General features: G+C 34.6%; 1 protein-coding gene across 41 annotated transcripts in view; it reads right to left on the reverse strand.

The window, feature by feature from the left end:
- Positions 1-27,205, reverse strand: part of macf1a (microtubule actin crosslinking factor 1a) — a 311,815-nt gene that overhangs the window by 113,103 nt on the left and 171,507 nt on the right. For all 41 annotated transcript variants that reach the window (XM_073931813.1, XM_068215319.2, XM_068215321.2 and 38 more), the window contains 17 exons: positions 26,656-26,760; positions 25,228-25,323; positions 24,975-25,100; positions 22,509-22,661; positions 17,518-17,672; positions 14,877-15,003; positions 14,611-14,794; positions 12,303-12,469; positions 11,264-11,442; positions 9,385-9,523; positions 7,051-7,244; positions 4,973-5,132; positions 4,809-4,892; positions 3,022-3,129; positions 2,826-2,924; positions 1,046-1,165; positions 46-137 (listed from right to left, as the gene is read on the reverse strand). In XM_073931813.1, the coding sequence (XP_073787914.1) occupies positions 46-137; positions 1,046-1,165; positions 2,826-2,924; positions 3,022-3,129; positions 4,809-4,892; positions 4,973-5,132; positions 7,051-7,244; positions 9,385-9,523; positions 11,264-11,442; positions 12,303-12,469; positions 14,611-14,794; positions 14,877-15,003; positions 17,518-17,672; positions 22,509-22,661; positions 24,975-25,100; positions 25,228-25,323; positions 26,656-26,760 (2,288 nt within the window). The remainder of the gene's footprint in view (positions 1-45; positions 138-1,045; positions 1,166-2,825; positions 2,925-3,021; positions 3,130-4,808; positions 4,893-4,972; positions 5,133-7,050; positions 7,245-9,384; positions 9,524-11,263; positions 11,443-12,302; positions 12,470-14,610; positions 14,795-14,876; positions 15,004-17,517; positions 17,673-22,508; positions 22,662-24,974; positions 25,101-25,227; positions 25,324-26,655; positions 26,761-27,205) is intronic.

A 27,205-nucleotide genomic window follows, 5' to 3' on the forward strand; every position in this document is an offset into this window, starting at 1 on the left:
AGTTTTCTTTATGTATATGCTAAAGGTCATATGAGGCAGACTCACTTGCTGGCCTGTTTTGACATCAGGAAGACTTGGGTGCTCCTGATGGCTTCAGCAACTTCCTCTTTTTTAGCCGCTAGCTGCTCACTAATAGCCTATAAGCGAGACAGACACAGTACTTTTTAGAGACATTTAACACACACAATTGACTTAGGCCAAATCCCAATTCTACCCCTCAATTTGCCTGTTCCTGTGAAGGGGTAGGGGTGTCCCAATTCTCTTTAGCTTGAAGGCATAGGGCTAAGGGGAAGGGGTAGATAGCCCTTTAAACAGAGATGTTTCAGGACCACACCAAGGAGTAAGAAAATTTCCAAGAATACACCAGCCACAACAGCAAGAAGATCCAAATGAGTATTGTTTGTCATTATTAATTTTTTTTACAACAAACAAGCATATGATTTAATAAATTCATAACTGCGCTCGTGTTTTACTGTCATGCATAAAATAAAATAAAAACGGCTAGATTTCAATATCTATAATCCATAATAATAACTCCTGTATAGCAGTCCCACAACATTCTGACACTCGATGACACTGGAATACCCTGTCAGAAAAGTCTAGTGGCTGGGAATGAGCTTTTTACAGTGTCTGGTATAACGTTAATGTTGTTTTTTGTGTGTTTACGTAGATGAATATGGCCCCGGTGTAAATGCACAGTACAGTTACAATCTTATTGTCACAGTAGATTCTTATGATAACATGATATCGCTGCCTTCAGTGAGTTCCTGAAGATAAATACAAAAAAATGACACAACTGGAATAACTACAGCAGTTACAACCGTCTGATCTCATATGAAGCAAGAAATCACATTGACATATGATGATGTGTGTGGGTGCTGTCCCAATTCTTAGGGGTAAATTTTGAAGCCCTTCCCCTTCAGACTCTGTTTGAAAGGTAAAGGTTAGGGGTACAAAAATAAAATTGGGATTGGGCCTTAATGTTGAGTATCTGTAAAGTACATAAAAACAGGTACCATTCCATTAGGCAACACTCAAGTTTTACCTGATGTGCGACAAGTGATGGCTCTGCAGATCTGCCTGTGCGCTCCTGTAGGCCCTTGACCCACCCGAGCAGGTCTGAGACCTGCCCCACTCGGGCCTGTCTCTCCTCTTCCACTTCTTTCTATAGCGCAAAAACAGAGCATTTTAAATCATGAAACCTGATGCTGCCTTTTTGTATCAGATTTTCTATTTTTTTTATTAAAATTAGAAATTTGCAAAAGCAATCTGATGTGATCAAGTCAGGAAAATATTACATCATTTTTGCTATAGGCTTGCTGTTGAGAATAAATGTAGCTTAAAGTAAATGACATGATTTCTGTTTGATGTGTGTATGCAGGGCTTTACATTAACACCCGCCAACCCGCCAAATGCGGGTAGATTTCAGCTTTGGCAGGTTAGACAGACATTTCCACTAGCCACTTTGGCTGGTTGAAAATAATTTTTTAATTGTAGTTTTCCTATGTATGCGTGCAAATGTGCAAAAATATGCGTGCAAATGAGATCTTAGAATCGAGAAGTAAAATAATTGTGATCACGCGAGCAGAAGAAAGCAAGTGAATACCGAATGAGAGGATGATCATCACTTGGCTGATCATAACAGCTGATGTGATGCGCACGCGACTTCTTAAAACGCGTGCACGCGACTGCTTAACGCGTGCGCGCTTCCGAATCGTGAAGCAACCATGTCTGGAACAGGTTCTGGAAACGCAACTGTCATCGGTTCTCTTTCAAATAAACTAGACAAAAAGTGATGAACATGCCTCCACGGTCCTGATGCTTTTAAGAGCTCAAAATGTGTCTTTTTGTAAGCAGCACCGGTTGCTTTCACTTTGAACAGATTATTAAATTGCCTAAAGTTAACCGCGTGCATGTGATCTTCCTTTCATTATCACACATGGTATGTTTCACCTGCTTTCATTTGTTTACGTTTTTTTTTTACTTTCATTTTTTGTTAAAATGGTTTAATTATCTTTTTTTTTTTTTTTACAATATTGCTTTAATGGGACATGAACTCTCCATTTATGTGCAGTTATCTGGTGATCCGAGAGATCATTAGCCTTGACAGATTACCGAGCATATTTTTGATACATGACAATAGATATTTTTTAAAAGTCAATTGCTTTTCTTTCTTTTTTAAGAAATATTTTGTTAAATAAAAAGTATAGTATACAGCTATATTTTGCTTGTTTTGACACATTAAAAATTTGTGGCTAAGAAATAATTATTGTTTAGTGTGGTTATAGAGATAAATATGGTAAATCGTTAATTTTAAACTCTAAAAAAAGTCATGTAAAATAAAAACTAATTGCAACATAACACTATGAAACCACAACCCATTTATTCATGCTCAATGAGCAAGCGCATACTTGACACACAAAAAGTGAAATGAATGAGGACGCATGTGGACATAAAATAAAATTTAAATCAAGTAATTTTAGCATGTCAACGTCAAATTTATGCATATAAAATATATTTTCCCAACAACAAAAATGTAGCTATCGAAAATGCAGAGTGGCTAGTAACATTGGAAAACTACTAGCCACAGTGGCCGGTGATTAAAAAAGTTAATGTAAAGCCCTGTGTGTATGTACACTTAATTATCGTTTTGTTCTGAATGCTGATACATTTATTTAAATATTAATAAAGTAACTTTGTAAGTTTGTAAGGTTTTAGTTTGATTTAGTGTTACTTTATTTTTAAATGTGTGCAGCTTTTTTTCTGGAAAATATGGTACAAAGGAAAAAATTAAGTGTAAGGCTTATAAAAGCATAATAACACACCTCCTCCTCCTCCAGTCTTCGTAGCGCATCACTAATATACTTGACATGTTGCGTTGTCAGGGTAACCAGAGCTGTGTAGCGAGTGCGTAAATCCATGAACTATGATGCAGGATTAAAATATGATTAATGCATGTAAAGTCAACATAAAACCAACATAACCATTAAATGAATGTGGTACGAGCATTCCTGCATGTACCTCCTGTGTGATGACATCTGAGGAAGAGTGCATCCTCCTCCTTTTCACAGGGGACTTCTGGGTTGATTCAACAAATGCTCTGAACGTCATAAGTTGAAGTTCATAGTCCTAATGCATAAACAGGAAGACACGGTAAACATTTTAGCATTTATATTTTGTGAAGTAAGTGGTTGTTTGCATTTCTTCGAAATGATTGGAAATAAAAATCCCAAAGTATACTTTCACACATACTGTAGAGGATTTTGCAAGTATATTATACAATCAGCCCATTAAATGTGCACTGCACATGCGTATTATACCATGTACAAGGTTGCACACATGCTTTGAGGTTTTCTTGTTTATCCACAAGGGGGCAACATTGAACCCGGCTATAGTTTCACAGTAAGAAAAAAAAGACCGAACAAGAAAAGTACTGGAGATAGGGAAAAAGAGATGTGTACGTATGAGAGAAATAAAAGATAACCACAAAACAGAAGAAAAACATAATTAGACAAGGATGGATCTTTGTGTTGAGAGGCTGTGTTTGCATATAATAATAATGAAGCACATTTTGTAATAGGTGCATATTAGATTTACACTCACTGGCCACTTTATTAGGTCCAACTGCTAACGCATATTTGTAATCAGCCAATCACATTGCAGCAACTCAATGCATTTAGGCATGCAGACATGGTCAAGACAGTCTGCTGCAGTTCAAACCGAGCATCAGAATGCAGAAGAAAGGTGATTTAAGAGACTGAACGTGGCATGGTTGTTGGTGTCAGACAAGCTGGTAAGAGTATTTTTAGATTGATCTACTACGACTGGTTTCTTGAACATGACAATAAGTTCACTGTACTCAAATGGCCTGCACAGTCACCAGATCTCAATCCAATAGAGCACCTTTGGGATGTGGTGGAATGGGAGATTCGCATCATGGATGTGCAGGCGACAAATCTGCAGCAACTGCGTAAAGCTATCAAGTCAATATGGACTAAAATCTTGAGGAATATTTCCAGTACCTTGTTCAATCTATGTCACAAACAATTAAGGCAGTTCTGAAGGCAAAAGTGTACTAGTAAGATGTACCTAATAAAGTGTCTGGTGAGTACATATTTTGTATACGAAACTGCATTTTTGCAGTGAGCCCTTTCTTAAGTTAATAAATATAATCTGTGTAATGTTCTGACAATTGAACCATGCTAGGAGGAATCATTTACAAATCTTTTCTTTTCACAGGTTTTCTGCAGTTTTCACCAAGTCAAATTTATGAATTTTTATGACTTTTCAAGCTCATTAGGAATGAAATTTCAGACTTATACAGGGCTTATCACTAAGACATTTTTCCAGTTGGACCAGTGGAAAATATTTAATTGTCATGCACACTCTAGTTGTATACACACACACTTAAAAAACAACATGTTAACAAATTTAACGTTAGATAAAAGTTTTATTGAGATGGGTTGTTGGTAAGTGAATTAGTGTCGGCCTAATTCTAAAATGAAGACCTGTTTAAAATTATTTAAGACCTAAAACACAATATTTTAATGTACTTTTATCTTTAGTTTTCAAAATTGAAGACGTTTTATCACACTGCAGACACCAACTTGAAAAAATAAATACAAATAAATAAATAAATAAATAAATAAATAAATAGATAAAATACTCCTCCCTAAAACATATCTGTTGACTACCACAATGTAAACTCTAGATATTTTGCTTTTATTCTTACATGCGCATAAAAGAGATATACTTTTGACTTTATCTAGTAGTCAACACTGGTTAGTTTAAGGTATTGCTTACTGTACCTTAACGGCAGCGCTGTACTGTTTAGAGCAGGTCTGGCACTCATCCAGTTTGACCTGGTTCTGTTCAATCTCAACTACCAATGCCTGCAGGAGAAGACACTGAATCAAGTACATTTGATTTACAACACTTGGAAATATTCATAAATATCAGCACTCTCTCTCACAGTTTGCTGTGCGAGCTGTTCTGACAAAGCTCTGCTGTCAGTTTGTTCGGGCTGTGTGTTCTCCTGTTTTTCGGTGGTCTCCTCTATCCAGCGTATGAGAGAAGTGTGGCCTTCTCTATACTGCTGCAGAACAGATCCCAGCATCTCCAGATCCGCTTGACTGTAGGATATCAGGTTTTGGGTTACAATCTAATGCATTACTAAATATGGGTAGTTGACAAACTCAACTCAACTCAATTTATTTCTAGAGCACTTTCAACCAACCACAATGGGAACCAAAGTGCTGTATATAAAAACACATGATACATGCGAACATACAAGGAACAAAGTACATCAACTCACAACACATGATTAAAAGCTAAAGTGTGTTTTCAGCGACTTCTGAAAAGACTCAGAAGTTGGAGTTCTTAAGGAGAGTGGAAGAGCTGCTACTGAAAAAGCTCTATCACCTCAACATTTCAAGCGTGATCACGGAACTGTCAAATAGAATCAATCCTTAGAGCGAAGCGATCTCACAGGTTGATGTATATTAATTAGCTCAGAAATATACTCCGGGGCCAGGCCATGAAGGGATTTAAAAACACACAACAGTACTTTGTACTGAATTCTCAACTGGATTGGTAGCCAGTGTGAGGAAACCAGCACAAGTGTAATGTTCTGACAAATACACTGTACAAAATGAGTTCCAAACAATTCCTTCATGCTGTCTCCACACAAACCAATTAAAGTTACTTGATTGTTTTATTTTAAATCCACTCAAATTTGTAAAAACAATTAAGTTGTCCTTAGTTGTCATTTTAAATGAATTGTTTGAACAAGCAGCAAGCCTTTTTTTGATTGTAGGCTGTAAAAATGCTTTTTTGGGGGTAAAACACCACCTTTGAAGAATAAAACATTTATGTAGTTTGAAGTCTGTAAAAATGTCTTATGGTGTGACAAAACCAAATTGAAGAAAAAACATCCATATATTGTGCTATTTAGTTAAAAATCAACTTCATATAGTGCTATTTATTTTATATTAAATTATAAAGGTTTCCCAGAGATGGGTTGTGGCTGGAAGGGCATCCGCTGCGTAAAAAAGTGCTGGATAAGTTGGCGGTTCATTCCGCTGTGGTGACTCTGGATTAATAAGGGGGGAAAAAATTAATTTTATAAATTAAAAAAAAGTTCCATATGTAAAAAAAAATAATAATAAATTACCAGGCACTTTCTAGGGGTCCTTCAACTAATTAAAACTTTCCATGAAATTGCAGATCTAAAATTAGCAGTGTTGGGGTTAACAACAGTTACATAATAATATAATTTTCTAAGTAACGAGTAAAGTAACGCATTACTTAAAAAAAAAAAAGGTAATAATATTCGAGTTACTTTTTTGAAAATGTAATGCGAGTTTTTAGTTTAATTAATGAGCTTCTCAAAAATTGCAAACACATTGCTTTAAACTTTCAGTCTGTATATACGGCATCTATAGCTCGGAGGTTAAGAAGTTCTCAGATAGCATTATCCTAAAATACTTTTTGTGTTTTATTGTTTTGGTAAATGGTAGGGGTAGGTGTAGGTTATACAGTGTGTTGGTATTTGCAGAGCTCCTCTATTTAAAAAGAAAAAGAAAAAAAAGCAAGTTCTTTAAGAGATCAAGCCTCAAACAAGTAATAAAAAGTAACACAAAAGAAACTCAAAAGTAATGTAACGCTTTACTTGCAATAAAAAAGGAACTACGTAACTTAATTAGTTACTTTTTTGTGGGAGTAACTCAATATTGTAATGCATTACTTTCAAAAATAACTTTCCCCAACACTGAAAATTAGCATCTATTGTCACACCAGAGGACATGGTGCTATTTGACAAGAGGTGTCACAATATGTTTTTAAAATATATAGATGAAAAAAAATGATTGCCATTTGCTAAAAAAGCAGTTTTTATTAAAAAAGGTCCATGGAAAATGCTGAAATGTTTAACCATTCACTGCAATTTAAATGATGACAATAGGAATTATAATCAAATAATGTCCTGTGTGACAGTGAAAATGCAAAACCATGTCAACAACCCACATGATAATAGTCTTGTGAAGGACTCACCGTGTCTCCATCTGCCTGCGGACTCCACTCCACCTGTCTGTAAGCTGGTGTGCTTTCTCCTGATAGCGGTCCAATTCAGGGCTGCGGTCCGGGTGAAGCTGGCTGAGCTGGTTGCCCACCTCTCTAGCCTGCTGGACCTCTAAACTCAAACTCTGAAATATGTGATCCTGCTCCTGCAGCTCCGAGTGCCATTGCTGAGTGACATACAGAGTGTAAAATATAATAAAAAATAATTGAATTAAACAATGTAGGGTCACCTTTTCAATACCTCACACAAACAAAAGCCTAAACTTACACATGTAGAAATGTACAGAACATATATGATTTGGGAAACTTGACTAAAATGAAGACTATCTGCATGAGGTGAAATATTAATAGTATTTTTGCACATATTTTTGGGCAATATTTACATCAAATGAATTGTTATGAATAACTGTATCCAAAATAATAATCTATTTGGAATGGATTTACTATTATTATTTATTTAAATATTTAATATAATGACATATTTACTATTGTACTGTATGAATAATATCATTATTTAATACATATTTAATAGATAATCAGCTATTTATTTAATTTAAAGCTTTATCTGCAGCAATGGCTGTGTGCATGGCTAAATCAACATTATTTCAATTTAAAATTAAAATTAAATAATTTTATTAGTTTTTAAAATATACTTTGATGATTTAAAATGATAAATGTATTTACAGTCTTCCAATATAATTTATGACAAAACTTACTTTTAATTCAGAGAGCTTTTCATTTTTTATACTTTATTTTTATTTCTCTTTTTTAAGGAAAAAACAAGGTAAAAATACAAATAATAGATTTAAAGAAATAATAAAATAAAATTAAATTAAATAAAATTAAATAAAATTAAATTAAATTAAATTAAATTAAATTAAATTAAATTAAATTAAATTAAATTAAATTAAATTAAATTAAATTAAATTAAATTAAATTAAACACCGGAACTTACATGAACAGTTGACTGGTCACAAATTTCCTTACAGGTCACATTAACAAATACATATAGAAATCAGATTACACTGTGTAAAGGCATAAGTACAATTTATTTCTCCTAATATTGCAGGTATTTGTCCATTTGTAGTTTTAAAGAAAAAGTCATCCTCTCCATATTTTGAACGTTAGATATGATATCCAACCATTCAGATTTTGTAGTTGTAGCCACTTTCGAGTAACAGTTTTCCTACTGGTTGCTAGGAGTATTTTTAATAAATACTTGTCTTTTACTGTTAAGTTGGCTGCAATATTTCCCAGATAACATGTTGTAAAAGAAAAATCCACATCTTCAATAAAAAACAATTCATATTACTTGCATTCCGTCCTGCCAGTATGACTGAATGAAAGGGCAACTCCAAAATATGTGATAGTGGTTTGCCAAGTCTACTCTACATTTCCTCCAGCACTTTCCCCTGTCCTTCTCCCGTGTTTGCATACATGTTATCTTGGGGGTTATAAAGTATCTGGTAAGATTCCTCCAGCAAAAATCTCTCCACAAACCAGAGCTGGAGGTGGCCTGTACTGAGCAGATATTCAACCAATCTTTCTCTGAGATAACTAGGTTGGATTCTCTCTCAATTTTAGTCTGATGTCATTTGTTGAGTCTTTCTTGTTGAATTGGATGGCAGAATACAATTTTGAATCAAGTCTCTTATTGTCTTTGTTCTTGTAGTTGTCAATATTTAAGTCAGTTAAATTGGGGGGGATGGTTCTCCAGGCATCTAATCTCGCTATTAAAGTAGGTCCTGGTTTGCAGGTACCTAAAGAAATCACATTTGTCCAGACCATACATATCTGAGATTTTCTGGAAGATCTATTTCCCCATTTGAGGAAAATAAACTAAAAGTAGTGATGCCAAACCTATAGCAAGCTTGAAATCTCCCATCGATTTTAGCTGGTTTAAATTCAGGGAGCTTTTCATTACTATAATTTCTGAATAGAAATGCATCTAATATTTAAAAATGGGGATTCTGTTAAAATGTTTTACACTCAAGAAATTTTTATATAAATCACGTGTCTCCCCCGATTTTTCATACGAATGAGAAAGGCTAGTTTGATCTGTTCAATAATTTGTATACATGTCCTGGTTATATCTATTAAAACAATAATTGACTCGTTGATTACCGCCAAGTTTATTGTTGTCTATATGTAGAGGGGAACACCTACTTTTGTAACAAATTTCAAAGCTCTATGTAAACAAGGCCCAAAATGCCACAACTGTTTATGAATGGTGGCGATTGTGGGAAGGCAGCTTGGTTTGGTTGTGATATCAGTCAACTGCTAGTGATGTGTGTCTGTTTTTCTCACCTTTAACTGCTCTCCTAAGGCTTGGATTGCTGCAGTATCTGCAGGCACGATGTCCTCTTCACTCAGTCGACTCTCATACTTTCTGACCTGACTTTCTGCCGCCTGCAGGCTTTTCATCAACACATCTACTGTCTTCAGTCTGGCAGAGAAACAAACACTCAAATCATGGTTGACCTTAAAGGGATAGCTCTCCCACAAATTCAAAATCTGTCATCGTTTACTCATCCACTTCTTCCAAACATGTTTGAGTTTCTTTCTTTCCTTGAACAAATATTTACTGAAGAACATTAGACCAGCCACTGACTTCTATAGTATTTATTGTTCCTACAATAGGGGCCCTATCATGCACCCAGTGCAATGCATAGTCTTTTTGTTTTTGTTTCAGCCTGGTGCAGGTACCACTTTCACATCCTGCCCCACGTTGTTAAAATAGCAAATGCATTTGCACCTATTTGTGCAAAAAACATGTGTGTTAAGGTGCATTGGTGGTGTGTTGCTATTTTGAGGCGCCATTGATCACGCCATTGACCAAATAAAAGTTGCTCTAAAGTCAATGTCGCAGTTTTTATTTTGTTATTTAAAGAGCATGTTAGTGTGATATGCCAATGCGAGTCAAAAATATGCATATGCATTGCTTATTACACACACAGGGATGCACAAATGCACACAGATATCTTCCTTCAGCTTAGTCCCTTATTTATCAGGGGTCGCCACAGTGGTATGAACCACCAACTATTCCAGCATATGTTTTACGCAGCAGATCCTCTTCCAGCCGCAACCCAGTACTGGGAAACACCCATAAACTCTAACATCCACACACACTCATACACTATGGCTAGAGTAGTTTATTCATCTGTACCGCATGTCTTTGGACTTTGGGGTAAACTAGAGCACCTGGAGAATGCAAACTCCACACAGAAATGCCAACTGGCTCAGCCAGGACTCGAACCAGCGACCTTCTTGCTGTGAGGCGATAGTGCTAACCAATGAGCCACCGTGTTACCCACAAATATCTTTATATATGAAAAATAAAGGATTGAAATATAAAAATTGCTAGCTCCTGCCATGCTTTCTCATGCTTTATCTCAGGGGATTTTGGTGGAAACGGGCTCTGTTGAAGCCAGATTATTCATTAAATTAAACAATGTTTATTGTTATCATTATCAGTAGTATTACTGTTTGTTATATGCATATTTATATTTGTGTTTATATTGTTTGGTTTAGATTTGTCCACCTTTTAAAGACATATACATATAGGGGCATAAGAATAGAAAATAGGATGTGTTTTTGGATGTTGGACAAGGTGTTTTTTTTACCATGCCAGAACAGAATTTAGAAATTTTTTCAAACAAATCTTTGGACTTAATAAATGAGATTAAACAACCTATGGAATATTGGATGTCTTGAGTGGAGTGTGTCCAGAACAACCACCATTTCCTGAATCTACAGCCGAATGGAGAGGCAGACACCACAGACTTAAACCGTAGATGGTCAGAACAGTTTCTCTTTATACTCATTTCCTCTGTATTGAATTGTTCAGTTTTTCTGTTTTCAAAGTCTGCCATGTAAATAGCAAATACACTATGGCGTGACAAACTTGCTCTTAAAGTTAGAAAATGTGCTGGGTGCGACAACTGTTTTTCTCATCCTTATAATAGCAAAAGTGCTTTAGATAATTTATACTGTGCACTTAGATTGTTAATAGAGAGCCCTTGATGTCAACAGTTGATTTTTTTTAATATTCTTCAGAATATCTTGCTTTGTTTTTAACAGAAAAAAGAAATTCATAAAAGTTTAGAACTAAGACTTGAAGGCTAAACACGCCTTGATGGATATTTAGCAGAAAATGCATGCATATATGAACTGCAAATGCACTAACTTTTGCAGATATACAGAAGAGAGGGAGTTGAGTTTCTCTACGTGCTCTACAGCCAGGTTGAGCTCTGACCGCAGGACAGGCACACTGGAAGATGTAGGTTTCTCCTCAAAGAAGCTCACGCAGCGACGAGACACTTCACCCAAATCTGACTGAAGACCTTTCAGATCCTGCTGGAGCTTCTGCAACACCACAAAAGTTTCTTGAGGTTATATTTTATTTATATATTAAGACATTAAATTAAAATAGCAATTTCGTCTATGACTGCTGATTTTGAGCCAACTTATATGCTGGTGTACTCACAAATGCTGCATAACTTAAATTAAAGTTAAATGTTAAATAAAACAAAAATTAAAAAACAAATACATTTTAAAGAGGCATATTCAAATATTTTGCCCAATAATGTGCTAGCAACAATGTGTATAAAACTTATTTAAAGGTTTATTTGTATTTTGTAAAATGATTAAAATTATTTGTAAATAAAGTCTGAAATATAATAAAATACATATTAGATAGAACAACTAAATTATTTTATTAAAATAAAAAATAATGAAAATGACTAAATAAAATGCATTAAAATTAAAACTAAAATAAAACAAAGCTAAATAGAAATATTAAAATAATAGACGAATAAGACCAAACCAAAAACATCTCTTAAATCAATCAATAAATATTAAAATAACAGCATGGGGTGTTTCAACTATTTGATCAATCCCAAGTTTGTAACTATAAGGTTGTATTTGATATTTATCGCTATATTGCAGAAACTAGTAATCAAGAATCAAGTCATAAAATGCACATAACAACTTAAATAAATGGTCACAGTATAAGAATGTGAAAGTCACAGTTTTGACAAAAAATGTCAGATAACACCTTAATTTTCCAAGAGTATGCCCTGTCAAGTACAGCAAATCTTAAAGTGAAAAGCAATAGTGCAGAATTTACAGTTGATGCAGTCACTGAATGTACTGCTTAATTCACATATACAGATTACTGAGGTGATTGACCAGCAGAGGGAGTAGTTGTGCTGATGACGCCTCACCTCTTGCTCTGCTATATGAACAGCGCTGTCTGCAGCATCTCCTGATAATGTACTGGGATGTGGAGTCTGTATGCCACGCATCAGTCTGCTCTCCGCATCCTCCAGGTGAGACTTGATGCTCTGAAGCTCTGACAGGTAAGCACGAGATGCCAACTCATCCTTCTCCACTGAAAGACAACAAAAAGAGATGCTCAACCACATGGTAGAAATATATATGTTCTTGCTAAAATATGCTAAATATATTCTGTAGATGAGAAATCAAAAATATATTGCATTTCTACCATTATTCATTCATTTATTTTCCTCCGGCTTAGTCCCTTATTTACCAGGGGTCGCCACAGCAAAATGAACCACCAACTATTCCAGCATATGTTTTACGCAGTGGATGCCCTTCCAGCTGTAACCCAGAACTGGGAAACACCAATACGCACTCATTCACACATGCTCATACACTAGTGCCAATTTAGTTCATTCAATTCACCAATAGCGCATCTCTTTGGACTGTGGGGGAAACTGGAGCACCTGGAGGAAACCCACGCCAACACGGCGAATAACATGCAAACTCCACACAGAAATGCCAACTGACCCAGCATGGACTCAAACCAGCAACCTTCTTGCTGTGTGGCAACAGTGCTAACCATTGAGCCACCGTGCTGCCCTGACCTTCATTTAATATATATTTCATATATATTTCACATTGTATGAAGGGTCATTTCAATCCTTATAACAGAATGTGGATGGAGATCTAAAGTATTTATTATTATTATTAAAATAATATTAAATTATATATTTATATTTAGAGGAATTAAACTGTAAAATACTTTAGAGTAATAGAAATATATCTGTTTAAAAATATAATTATAAAAATATGTATACTTAATATTTTTATATATTTATGTTTACAAAAACAGCTGTAATTTTTGTTACAGTGGCACTTGAAAAGAGTTTTTTTGTCAAGAATTTTCTTTGTTTTAGAAGTTTTAGACATCAAGCAAAGATTTTCCTCAAATGCTACATTAATGTATTTTATTTAAAATAATTAAGCAAATATATATTCTGAGTGCATTTAAATATTTAGTCTAAAATATTTTCAAAAACATATAAAAACATCTTTTTTTGTATGTTTTAAAATATGTAAAAAAAATGTTTAACCATATTGGCAGGGCTGGATTAACATAAGGACTAGGCGGGGCTGAAGCCCAAGAGCCGGTGAGAGGAGGAGGCCCTTGATTGGCTGATGAATTCATTTGCATCATCACACTGAAAACGCCTCTTTGCATTAAGCTTTCAATAAAGTGAAGTATTCCTTTTGGATCGCTGCTGTTCAAAAACAGTGACATTGCTAAACTATGGCTTAGAGTGGCTGTAGCTCAATAAGAGTTTTAAAGAGCCCTATTTAGTACCCAGTAAGGGTGAATAGATGTCCTGTTTTTCCCAGTCACAGGTAGGCTAACCAAGTGCATCATAAAAAACAAAACAAAATTCAAATAGTATTCAAGTAGTGTTATTAACGTGCAGTGTTAGGGGAATCATGCAGAATTGACTCCAAACTGAAGCGCTGTGTCGGCCATCATGGCACATCCGTGCAATCCTGCCTTCTCATAACAGAGACAGTGTACGACCAAATCAAATACCTCAAGAAAATACATGGTTTAAGTCTAACTGAAGCAGTTAGTAAGAAAACTTTTAAGTGACTTTCCCCTTTTATAAAAACGACAGTAATAATGCGGAGCAATGAAATATTGGCGCTGGCTTTCATCAGACAGTATATCTGAGAAAAAAACAAAACATGCTAACCTTCTGTAATTGACTGACTCGAGACCAAATGGGGACATTAGAAGCATGGATTTTAAAGATATTTTAGGGATTTCTGCTCAGCAAAAGTTTAAAGGAAATTTTTTTAAGATAAGCCTATTTAAACATTTATTGTAAAGCCCTCATTTAGGAAGTTTTGCAAATGTGTTATTTGTTTTTTTTCCCCTAATTTTGGCAGCCTTTTAACGTTTTTAAAAGTTAAAATTAATTTTGTATGCTTGTACGCCTACTTTAGTCAATTAGAATATAATTACAACATAATCAAATATAAATCAAGTGGAAAATTAGATTATATAATAATATAAAATAGTAAATTAAGATAATTATTAATAATTATAATAATAATTGCACAAAAAAAAGCTACTTTTGTGAGGCAATAAAATAACAGTCTGCTATGGTCCCAGGGCCCAATATGTTCTTAATCCGGCCCTGCATATGGATGACACCTTACCGTTTCATAATATTTAATTAAAGCACACAGTAACCTTCATACCTGTCTCCAGAGACACCAGCAGTGTTTGGCAATGTTCACGGCAGTTCTCAGCTTCTCTCTCCAGCTCACGACGCTCTGTTGGCGTAAAAAGTGAGCTCTCATGACTGTCCGAAAGAAAGTCAGTCAAGTGAGCATCCAGGTTGTCTAAAGCCTGCTGTCTCTCCGCTGGGGGCTGCAATCGCATCTAAAAGACATAGACGTAATTATAAAAAACATTCAGTGTCCAGCGTACTGTATGGGAAATGATTGCATTGTGTGACACTGACTGTGTCCAGGCTCCAGGAGGAGATGTTTCTTATGTCCTTCTGCAGATAGTGCCAGGACACAACGCTCTTCATGTTCAAATGCAGCTGGTGCCACAGAGACATCACGTTCTGGTACATCTGCTCCATTCTAAGCATACAGAAAAATATATGTGATTATCTTTTCTCAAAAAAGGGGGGTTTAATCAGCTCCTATCATTGCAAGGATGTTTAGAGAGCGTTCATTTTATTCATCTGCAGTAGCAAGACAAGGCAAGTTTATTTATATAGCACATTTTCATACACAATGGTAATTCAAAGTGCTTTACATAACCAAGAATAAAAGAGTATAGCAAGAAATAAAAACAAAAAAGAATAAAAAATTATTAAAACAAATAAAAGCAGATTAAAATGTGTTAAAACAGGTTGTAAAAGAGTGAAAAAAAAAGAAAGAAATAATAGTACTGTATCTGTTAGACGTAGCACAGTATTCACTGAGTATAGGCACAGCTAAACAGATGTTTTTAAGTCTTGATGTTAAAGCGACTAATGTTGGAGCACATCTGATCAACCACCAAAAATTAAATGCTAATTATATTTTGTAAATGTAAAATTGAGAATAAATTGGTTTCTTTCCCTTAATATACCAAATATATGTTTTATAATGTACGTCACATCTTCACGTCTAGAAAATACATTCTGCAATGTCATTTTTTTTATTCACTTAGCATAAACTTTTAAAATAATAATAATTTAATACTCACCTGTATGGTAAAAATATATTTGTTATCACAAAATTATATGCTATATATATTTTATAACTGTAAAATTGAGAATCTATTACATTTTTCCCTTAATATTCCAAATATGCGTTTCATAATGCATTTCAAGTCTAGAAAATACATTCTGGAATGTCATTTTTTTTATTCTCCTGGCATAAACAATAAAAAACTCACCGGTAGGATAAAAAGTAGATTTTTTCTTACAAAATGACATGCTTATTATACCGTATTTGGTCACACTTTACAATAAGGTTCATTAGTTAATGTTAATTAATGCATTTACTAACATGAACAAATAATGAACAATACATCTACTACTGTATTTGTTCATGTTAGTTAACATTAGTTAATGAAAATACAGTTGTTCATTGTTAGTTCATGTTAACTCATGGTGCATTAACTAATGTTAACAAGCATGGACTTGGATGTCAATAATGCATTAGTAAATGTTCAATTATGATTAATAAATGATACATGTGTTGTTCATGATTAGTTCATGTTAGTAAATGCATTAACTAATGAACCTTATTGTAAAGTGTTACCCAGTATTTTGTAATTGTAAAATCGAGAATAAATTACCTTTTGACCTTAATATGCCAAATACAGGTTTCATAATGCATTTCACAATCTAGAAAATACATTTATAACATGCTAATTGTTTCCATGCCATATATTGTTTTGCTCTAAAATGTCACATTACAGAAGACTTCCAAAAAGATCCACTACTAAAACTACCAGCTGCTGTAATTTACTTATTAAGACGACCATTTTACATATCTTACATAACACGTTACAACGTTTTTACAGTATTATGAACGTGTCTTAATCTCTAGAGCCGTGAAATCATTGTTTTTAGCTTATCTTTAACCCCTGAAACAAATCCACCATCATTCTCACCATCACTGGCATTTGGAGTCTCTAATAACAGTCTCATTTTATCCTTTGTGACTAAAATAGATCACTGTGATCTCAGAGTGTAACAGAATGCTAAAACATAAGCAGTGTGAAAATGACAGTATGAAATTAAAATGAGCCTTTTTAATGATTTTATCGAAACCATTTTTAACAACAAGGGACAATAAACTGCAATATTTTAGTAAACATTACTCACTGGGGGACCCAAATTTGTTACGTACATTTAAAAAACAGAGCTGCACAATGTTAGAAAAATCTGCTACAGATTCAGGAGAAGGTTTGAACAGCTCTATTTGGCAGTTTTCTGGGGAGTCTAACAATATTCAGGTACAAATATTAAATAATAACAATGCAAAAAATGCTTTTCTTCATTTGCTTTGTCTTGTTTGTAGTCCGAATATCTAAAACTTCTTAGGTCAAGTAAAAAAAATAATCAAAAACAGTCAAAATTAATAGTATTTCCTTATAACAAGCAACATTTTTTGCCAATGTGGGAAATAAAATAATCTTGTTTTCGCTTTAAAATGTAGATATTTGGAGAAGAAACAAGACAAAGATTCTAATTAAGAAAAAAAATAATATAATTTTTGCAAAAATCATTGGCATAAATCATGTCAAATCTGTATACATAAAAAAAAATCTTTGTTACACCTCCAAGCATCATAATTTTTTGTGCCCAAATGTTTTAAACTCTCTTGAAATGCTCAGTCACAGGCCTTACCAACACATGCAAATGATAAACCTTATTATGGTTAAACATGGCAGTGACTCTACAAACCACATGTGTTCTGTAGATCCTAATCAACTATACTTCAGACTTGCATATTTTGCGATGTGACTATTGCAGATACACACATTACAATATCGATGCTGAAATGATACATTGTGCAGCCATATTTGAAAAAGAGCAAAGTAAGTGTAATTTCCCCTCTGTGTTGGTTCTGGTGTTAAGGATCTGCGAGCTGTACCTGCTGGCAGTGTCGATGGCTTCCTGATTAGGGGGAGGAACGGTGAAACACACAGATGGCACCATGGCCTCATTTCCAGTAGGACTGATGACCTTCCACTTGGTCCTCTGAGAGTTATCCTCCAGGACACACTCCTCGCCTTTGCTGATGGTGATCTGAGAAAGAGAGAGAGATGGAGACGGAAACAGAAGGAAATGGGGATGGAAGAAAAACAGCATGTAAGGAGGAGTGGACTTTAAAAAAAAACAGTGCAAAAAACTGATGGTAGATGTTGATTAAAAAGTAAAGGAATTCAAAGTATTAACCAAAGGATGAGGAATCAAATGTTAATGCTAATGGCTTTTATGTGAGTTGAACTAGGTGAAATATGAATTTTTATGGAATAATGCCTTACTGCACTGACCTTGCAAAAAAAAAAAAAGGCTAAATAAATAAAATAAATTCAAAAGCACTCATCTTGCCCATTACAATGTCAAATTACAGTTGGCTTTTAAGCCTAGCTTTTTTTTAAATAACCCTCTTAAAGGATAGTGCACCCAAAAATGAACATTGTCATCATTTACAGTACTCTCTCTTTACTAATCTCAAACCTGTTTGAGCTGCGTTCTTCTGTTAAACACAAAAGAAGATATTTTAAGGAAATCTGTGACCAGGTTTGTTTTGCACCACGTTCTTTAAATAGCAAATCCATTTGTGTCACTTTGTGGACTATTGGGTGTGCCGGTCTAAAAATGAGGTGTGTTAATATCTTTACATATGAAAAAAATTAAAGGATTAAAATGTTACAAAATTATTCTTTTCTACATAAATATAAAAACCACAGCCTCCATTCAGTTTATTCATGACAATTTGCATTTGTATAAAGTTATATTATTATTACTAGCAGTATTATTTACTATATGCATATTTATATTTGTTTTAATTAAAACAAGCTTAGATTTGCCCACCTGTTGGGTTCTGGAGACGTTTGCATCACCATATGGGGCATAAGAATAGGACGTGTGTTTGGATATAACCGTTTTTTTTGACCACACTTCGGTATTATTGTTCATTTATTCATTAGCTGGAAATTAGAACTGAATTTAGAAATAGTTTTGAAACAAGTCTTTGCACTTAAACAAAATTAAATATGTAGGTTAATGGATGTCTTTAGCAGAGAGCGTACAACACAGTTTCCTTATTGGCGAAAGTAAAGGAGTAAAGTAAAGAGTAAAAGTAAAGAGAAAGTAAAGAGGCCAAATGGAGGAGGCACATTCTTTATTCTTGAACTGCAGATGTTCTGTTTAACTGTTTTCTCGCTAGTAAAGCGTTCAGTTTTTCCTTTTACAAAGTCCGCCATGTACAAAGCAAATGCACCATGGCGTGATGCATTTGACTCTTAAAGAGAATGTAAGATTAGACTCTGATTAGTTTACTGCACGTTATGCTCAAAACACATCCCTACCTAGGCCCACACGGAATCTGGGGGCACTGAAATCCGCAGATTTTTAGTCCATCTTTGAGTCTATTTATTTACTTGTGTAAATGTGTGTACATTTATATTTATTCAGTTTTAAATTATTCTCGACTAATACTAATTCCGTAATATTATTGACTAATATGAAAGGTGTTCATTTGATTTATTTACAATACAGTTTGTAAAGTCATATTTTCTGTCTTTTAGCACATATTTTATATAAGAGCCTTGCTTTGTTTATCAAATTAGTGGATCTAATTGGATTTGCATTGTAAACATTAAATAAAAGTTTTTATTTCATATATAAAGTTTAAGTTATGATACTCCCAAAATTATTCCACATAAATCCGTGGATTTTTTTACAAAATTCTTGGCAGAAATAGCAAAAAATGTCCACAGATTCTGTCTGGGCCTACCCATAACTCATTAAGAGAATAAGCACAACCTTGTTAGACCATGCGCCACGGTGCAGAGTGTATTTTTCCATCCTTAAAATAGCAAAAGTGGATTCGGACATGTAGTTAATGCTTTTGCACCATGCGCTTCAGACTTTGCGCTTAGATCATTACAATAGTTCAAATACTTCTTTTGCGTTCAGTACAAGTAATAAAATAATGAAGATTTATAACCATTTAAAGATGAGTAAATAGCAAGTACATTTCCATTTTTGGGTGAGCTATCCTTTTAAAGCAACATCAAATTAGCATTCTGAGTGATTTAAGCACATTAGAAATCAAAGAGAAGATATGAGAGCACTTTCAAGTGCCCTACCTCAACTCTCACCCTATCCCTTGCACACAGAGCACATTATCCTTGTTACATAATGCTACTAAGAGGAAAATTTAAAATAACTCGATTACCACTTGTTTGTGACTGACTGAGGCGATAAAATAAAAATGATACAGCAAGTCAACATGCAACATGCTCCCACTATAGAATCTGATGTATTGGGCTGGGATAAAAACACCTAATACATGTTATATTTGAGCTTTTTCACATTAAAAGTGTACAGGACGCCTGAGGTAAAGCAGGGGTCCCTTGTGTGCAGGGCCAGGCCAGAGAGCAAAGGTCAGAGGAGGAGAACGGTCGGCAATAGTACCTGAGAGTTGGCCTTGCCCAGCCCCGCAGACACACATAAAGAGGAGGGGAGACGGAGGGGAACAGAGAGAGAAAGACGGGGTTAAATGGAGGGATAAAGGAAAAGGGGGAGGGCAGAGAAAATGGGGGAGTGGGACAGGGATAGGGAAGGGAAAAAGAGATTACTTTTGGGTGTTTAGCAGACCTGGTCTGACTGAGATAATATGATCAGGAAAAGAAAAACGGGACCACAGCTGGGAGTGTGACTGAGTGTTCATGAGTTTTCTAAACAAAAATGAATATTCAAATCAATGGCAGCATCTCATTTCATCATTTCAATCCAGAGGAATATGCGAGATGTGTGAACAAAAAGCAAAATGTCTCCAAAATGGCAGATTAGATATGATACAGCAGGGTCTGTTCGTCACGTCTGTCAGCGGTGTTTGGATGAATTCATAAATTTGCACATTTTCCTCCAAATAACATAATAAAGGCACAAAATATGACAGTGCTGACAAAACAGCAGTTAAAAGGTATTTGATTAAGGCTATGTATCAAAAACAGCACAGCAGTGAAGTCGTTACATTTTTATTTATTTTTTATTTATTTAATAGCACTGAAAAATGTATTGGCAATTCATTGTATATAGTAATAACCTAAAAACAGCATCTGTCATTAGAATGAATTAATCTTCAGCTTCATTATCAGTTCGTCTGATCTTGATGAACTGAACAGGTTTTAGTTTTATATTTATAAAATGAATATAACAGTTCTATATTGAATGTACTGGAGGTTTGTAACTGAATGGTTCAGCGTTTCTGAATGAATCAATTGAATGAACAATTCATGAATACAATGACTTTATCGCCATCTATTGGTGATTTTAGATTAAGATTTAACATATCTTAGAGTTATGTATTCCATTTATATTGAAAACACTTATCTCATTAATTTAATTGTTACCGCAATCTATAAGTATTCATGAGATGCATCGAATAAACTGTTGAGATGCATCAAATACACTGTGTAAATACATCCACTTCAACATTTTGTTGATATTAATTTGATTAGTATTTAGTCTTATTATTTTATCTACATTTACTGATTACATTTAATAATGTAAGAAATAACGTTAATAAGATTGGAATCTACTCATAAAAAATCATCAGCTTAAGACAAAAGATAAGTTGGTTTTCATGTTTTATCCTGAAATAAATTTAGCAAATTGTCCTTAATTTAGTTGTAACAGAAATGGCCACTCAAAGCTGGTTAAAAACTCACCAAATGATTTTGATTTCCATTTCAAAAGCCTTACACTAACATAGACCAAATGTTCCTGATAATACTCGTTTAAATGCAACATTTCCCAATATATTTACAGTACCTTCAAAGACCCAGAGCAGTTTAGGAACTAAATACGTTCAGATGATTTCTGGCTATTGCTCTGAGACAAGCCGCTGACGAAAGCTACTGTAACAGGTGGTTCACAGATAAGGTAGGTCTGGACTACATAAAGATTTTTTTTAAATCTACATAAACACTTTAACAGGCATCCTAACTACCTGCTCGACCTTTTATCCATAGGCTACCATTATTGTTTTAATTGCTTATTATATACAGAGTTGCGTCAGTATATTATTGAATGCAAGACGTGGGCAGTATATCTAGTTTGTATACTGTTGTTAATAATAAAATATATGTTTGTTTTTTCACCTTTATGTTACCCATATGATCTTAGCTCAGTTTTAAGAGCATAAAGACCAGTGCAGGTTTGTGATGTGGCAAGGTAAGGCAAAGCAAGATGTTTCTAATAAGTGTTTCTGCAGGTTTCATCGAGTCAAATTTAAGAATTTTAAAGGCCCTTTTAAGACCATCATGAAAGAAATTTCAGACTTAAAGCTAAACACTTTGGATGTTTTGCAATGGGCCAATAGAATTTGTTTTTTGCTTGCCACAAAAAACAATAAAATAAAAATGTAGTTATTTCTTTCAACCGAATGCATTTCTGTTACAAGACCTTAAGTTTCATGTCTATTCATAAATATTATGTCCACTCTTCCTTACTTCTGTAAATAGTTTTTGTATAAATGGAAGATCACATAAAGGCATATATTGCCCTGTTATTGTCATGAGGAATTATGTAATTAATTATATCGTTTTCTTTACCTTATTTAATTAAGAGAATTTTCCGTAAAAATGTCTTACTAATGTTGTGATTGATTCTCTTTGCAATAAAAATAAGTTTTATTTAGATGGACTGTTGATAATTGGATGCGTGTTGGCTCGATTGTTGGATAGAGGAAAATTAAGACCTTTTTAAAATAATTTAAGAACTACAACACAATATTTTAGTGAATTTAAGACTTTTTAATGCCTAAAATTTCATTTTAGAAATGTAAGACATTTTAGGACCCCGCGGACACCCTGCTAACAGTGAGATGTCTGTAGTGTGTTATACCTCTATTTGTCGATAGTCACAGATGGCACGAATGGGTGTGGTGGTGCCCAGGTTACTGTCTGCACTGCGTGGCCGGAGCTGGACTACAGATTTGGCCCGACCTACAAGACTGGCCACTGTGCTGCGGTATTCAATCAATTGTTCTTTCTCCTCCTGAAAAACAAAATAAAACAAAGTCAAATCAAACGTTCATACAGTTAACAGGAGTAACCAGTGAACTGTGACATAATTATGTTGCTAACAGTGCTAATTACTATATTCAATGTATGTTCATATGATCAAATACATGTTCTTCAAAAACCTTATCATTGGATTTGATTATTTTTGGATTTCGTGAATGGTGCACATTCAAAAAAAGGCAGTAACTAGAATGTGTGTTTCGTGATAAAAAATATTCACTCTCTTTAAAACAGATGAAATAGTTTCAAAATAGCTTCAGAAAAGTGTCATCGCTGAAACTCTTCTGTAACGAGTGGTTATGCGAGTTACTGTTGCTTTTCAGCTTTCTCTTTTTCAGACTATTCTCCGTAAACCCTAGAGATGGTTTTGCGTGAAAATACCGGTAGATCAGGAATTTCTGAAATACTCAGACCAGCCTGTCTAGCACCAACAACTATGCCATGTTCAAAGTAACTTAAATCACCTTTCTTCCACATTCTGATGCTTGGTTTGAATTACAGCAGATCATCTTGACCATGTATACATGCTGAAATGCATTGAGTTGCTGCCGTGTAATTGGTTGAAAGGAAATTTGTGTTAATGAGCAATTTGTACCTAATAAAGTGGCCGGTGAGTGTTTGTTATTATTTTCTCAGCATTTGTTTCACAGAAATGAATGAATGCATTTGAGGTATGTGCAATGTGGGATTCATTGGTTAGGAAGAAGAAGCAGACAGAAAGAGCTAACTAAATTACGCTACCTATAAGAAGTTAACATTTGACTGCATATCAGCATGGGGTTAGAGTTCATCGAAACCACAGAGGTTTGTTGCAAAACAACGAGGATAAAATGAATGTCAAATTATCATAATATGCACACATATTTGGATTTGAGCCAAATGAGAGACTCAAGAGCATCTTAATTGCACATCTTCTACATTCACATTCACTTCATTTGTTTACAGGGAATTCAAATATTAGGTTTATTCCTTTTACATGTACAATTCTTATTATTTAATCTTCTTTTTTGTTAAAAGTGCTAAATGATTTGCTGTAGGTTAAGAGGAAGAAAAATGCATGTCTATAATGTTTTATTAATATTATACAACATTATACATGCTTATTTCAAACTATCCCTGCATGAAATTATAAAATGTAACTAATATGTGACATCTCTTTCTTTCTCTCAAATATGATTTATTTTCCAGAAAATACTTTTAGCTAACAAAGACTTTACTTTATGAATTACTAATTTTGTCATTATGTTCTCCTCGCGTTCACAAGCTCCGGTTTCCCCCACAGTCCAAAGGCATGCGATACAGGTGAATTGGATAGGCTAAATAGTCTGTAGTGTATGAGTGTGTATGGATGTTATCCCAGAGATGGGTTGCGGTTGAAAGGGCATCTGCTGCGTAAAACATGTGCTGGATAAGTTGGCGGTTCATTCAGCTGTGGTGACCCCAGATTTATAAAGGGACTAAGCCGACAAGAAAATGAATGAATGATTTTATTATTATTATTATGATCCATCCCAGACGGTCTATTTTAGCTGCATTCATGCCCCTTTATTGAACTGTAATTAAACTGTGCTAATGTCCCAGCTCTGGGTCTCTCATCCGTATGGCCAGAGAGGACGTGGACATCCCTCTGCCTGCTCTTGTGCAAGCCCTCTCTCACAGTGCCATCTGTCATACAGTATACTGTATGAGGACGTTCACCACCTCCTGTGCACTAGTGGTGCTCCAAACTATGGTATTTCCTACTATGGAAGTCCTGCATTTTTTTTCCTGTTAAATACAAAGGAAGATGTTTTGAAAAATGTTGGAAACCTGTAACAATTGACTTCCATAATTTCTATGTTTTCCTACTATGGAAGGTAATGGTTACTGTAGTGGCTACGTGGAGTAAAAGCAGAGAAACTAAACCAACTCACAAGAGACATGTTTCGTGACAAAATATAAACAAGGCAAAAAGTTCTTCCAATGCCTTATTGCTTATTTTCCCAATGAAAACGTAACTTCTTGATATTTTGGTCAACAAAGAATATTGCGTCCCCGTTCACCCACCCCCCCCCCTCCCCCCCCCCTATCTGTGTGAATGATCAGGTGACCAATATAAACCCTCTACCTAACCCTGTGACCCTCCACCACGATAACCTGACACAAAATTAACTATTTCATGTCTACTACAGTTACAGATTCTCAGCTTTTTTCAAAATATCTCCTCCTTGTGAAAAGAAGAAAGAAACTAATAGAACCACTTGAGTTTGATAGTATAGTCATTTTTTGAATAAGGAGAAATCCTTACCATGGAGTCCTGCAGCAAGTCCTCTAATCTGCCAAGTCTGCTGTTTTTATCGCAGGTATATTGTCTCTTAATGGTGTCTTGTAGCTGTCGTAGATAGCTTTCACAGTCCCTTGAATCACTCATAAACTGTAAAACAAAAACATGCCATTAAAACCCATAATCAAATAAAAGGAAAATCGATAATCAATAAAAGTAAACCCATAATCAATAAAAGTAAAAATAATAAACAATTCAAAAAGGTTTAAATAAGTACCTGGAAGTAGGCAGTGTTGTCCTTGAGGTGCTGCTCCACACATACGCAGAGCTCTTTAATCCACTGCCACTGCGTCTGCAGGGCAGCACTGTAGGCCTGAGAGCAGAGAGGTCAACAGGTCAGGACTGACCATGAATAAGGTCAATGAGTGATAGGAGTCTACGATATTTACGTTGGCTGCATGATATTGGAAAAATCTGACATTGCAATATTTTGTATTTCTGATATATATATTGCGATGTGAAAATAATTTCACCAGATGAATTAAATAGCTCTGTTTGAAAACATTTTGTTCATTTAGGTCAGGGGTGTCCAAACTCGGTCCTGGAGGGCCGGTGTCCTATATAGTTTAGCTCCAACTTCCTTCAACACACCTGCTTGGAAGTTTCTAGTATACCTAGAATGAGTTAGATTAGCTATTTCAGGTGTGTTTAATTGGGGTTGGAACTAAAATATGCAGGACACCGGCCCTCCAGGACCAAGTTTGGACACCCCTGATTTAGGTAAAATGGAATGATCAAGTCTTTTTCTATACAGTGCATTAGCATAAATTATAATTGCAAGCATATATAAATACAACAGACAAGTTAAATGAACAGTGCTTTAGGGTTTTAGAATTGAACAGAAATTGAACAATCAAACATAAATATAACATGGTCATCATTGTACAAATTATTTAAAATAATAATATCTAATAATGTCTTTAACTTTTCATCTTTAATAAATAATCTAATCCTGTGATGTGACTATTGCGGATACACACATTGCCATATCTATACTTAAACAATATATTGTGCAGCAGCAATATTAACCAATTATGACAACAATTTCTTTTGTCAAAATCACAAAATAGTAACTTATAATACCATTGAGAATCCAAAAGCATTCACTGCTAAATGAAATGAATTAGGTTAGACAGACCCTTTACATTATAAAAAAATAAATACTCATATAGATTTTTGTTATATTAAATTCACCCAAAACTGAAAATTCCACTAATATTTACTCATCCTTGATGTGCGTCAGACCAGTTTACATTTTTTCTTCTTATGTTGAACACAAAAGAAGATATCCTGTAGAATCCTATAACCACTTACTTCAATAGAAGGAAAAACTAATACTATGGTTTCCATCATTTTTCAAAATACCTTCCTTTGAGTTAAAGAGAACAAAAAAAAACCTAAAAAAACTCAAACTGGTTTAAAACAAGTCAAGGGGTGAGTAAACGATGACAGGATTTTCATTTTTGGGCGAACTATTTCTTTAATTAGTAGTTGTGCAGTTACCTATATCAGGGTAGAAGCATGATCGCAAAATTATTATTAAAATAATAATAATAATAATAATAATAACAATAATATAATTTTTTGTCAATTGTTTAAAGCCCTACTAAGAAATGTTTTTTTTCCATATTGGCTAACAGCTCACCTCGACTGTTTGTTTGGCTGGGTGGTTCTCTAGACACAGGTGGTCAGCTGTGTCCTGGAGAGAGCGCATCACATCCTGCTTTTCCTCCAGTTCAGACCTCATGTCCTGAAAGAGAATGAGGAGAACATTTAGTTCAAAACATTGCAGTAAACAAATGCAAATAATTTGGCATGAAATGAAAATTGACCAAAGTGATTTAGTAAATATAAGTTGTTGATCTTATAATGAAAGATTCCACCATTCACGTTTGATTTGTTTAGAAATATGTATATTTTTAAACTAAAAAATTTGTCAAGAAAATGTCAACTTGATCCATCAGTAAAAATGACGCACTCCTGAATCATCCAGAACTGTGTAGTTTGCTACTTCATCCAATGCCCACATAATAACAATTCCTTGTTTTTCAATTCCATGTGCAGTTGAAGATAAATATACAGTATTAGCCCTCCTGTGATTTTTCTTTTTCCTCTTCTTTCCAGATATTTACCAAGTGATGTTTAACAGGGTTGCCTTTTTGTGTCAAAGAAACAGAACAAACTACTGTTGTTCA

The sequence above is a fragment of the Danio rerio genome, chromosome 19, assembly GCF_049306965.1.
Source record: "Danio rerio strain Tuebingen ecotype United States chromosome 19, GRCz12tu, whole genome shotgun sequence".
Taxonomy (NCBI): domain Eukaryota; kingdom Metazoa; phylum Chordata; class Actinopteri; order Cypriniformes; family Danionidae; genus Danio; species Danio rerio.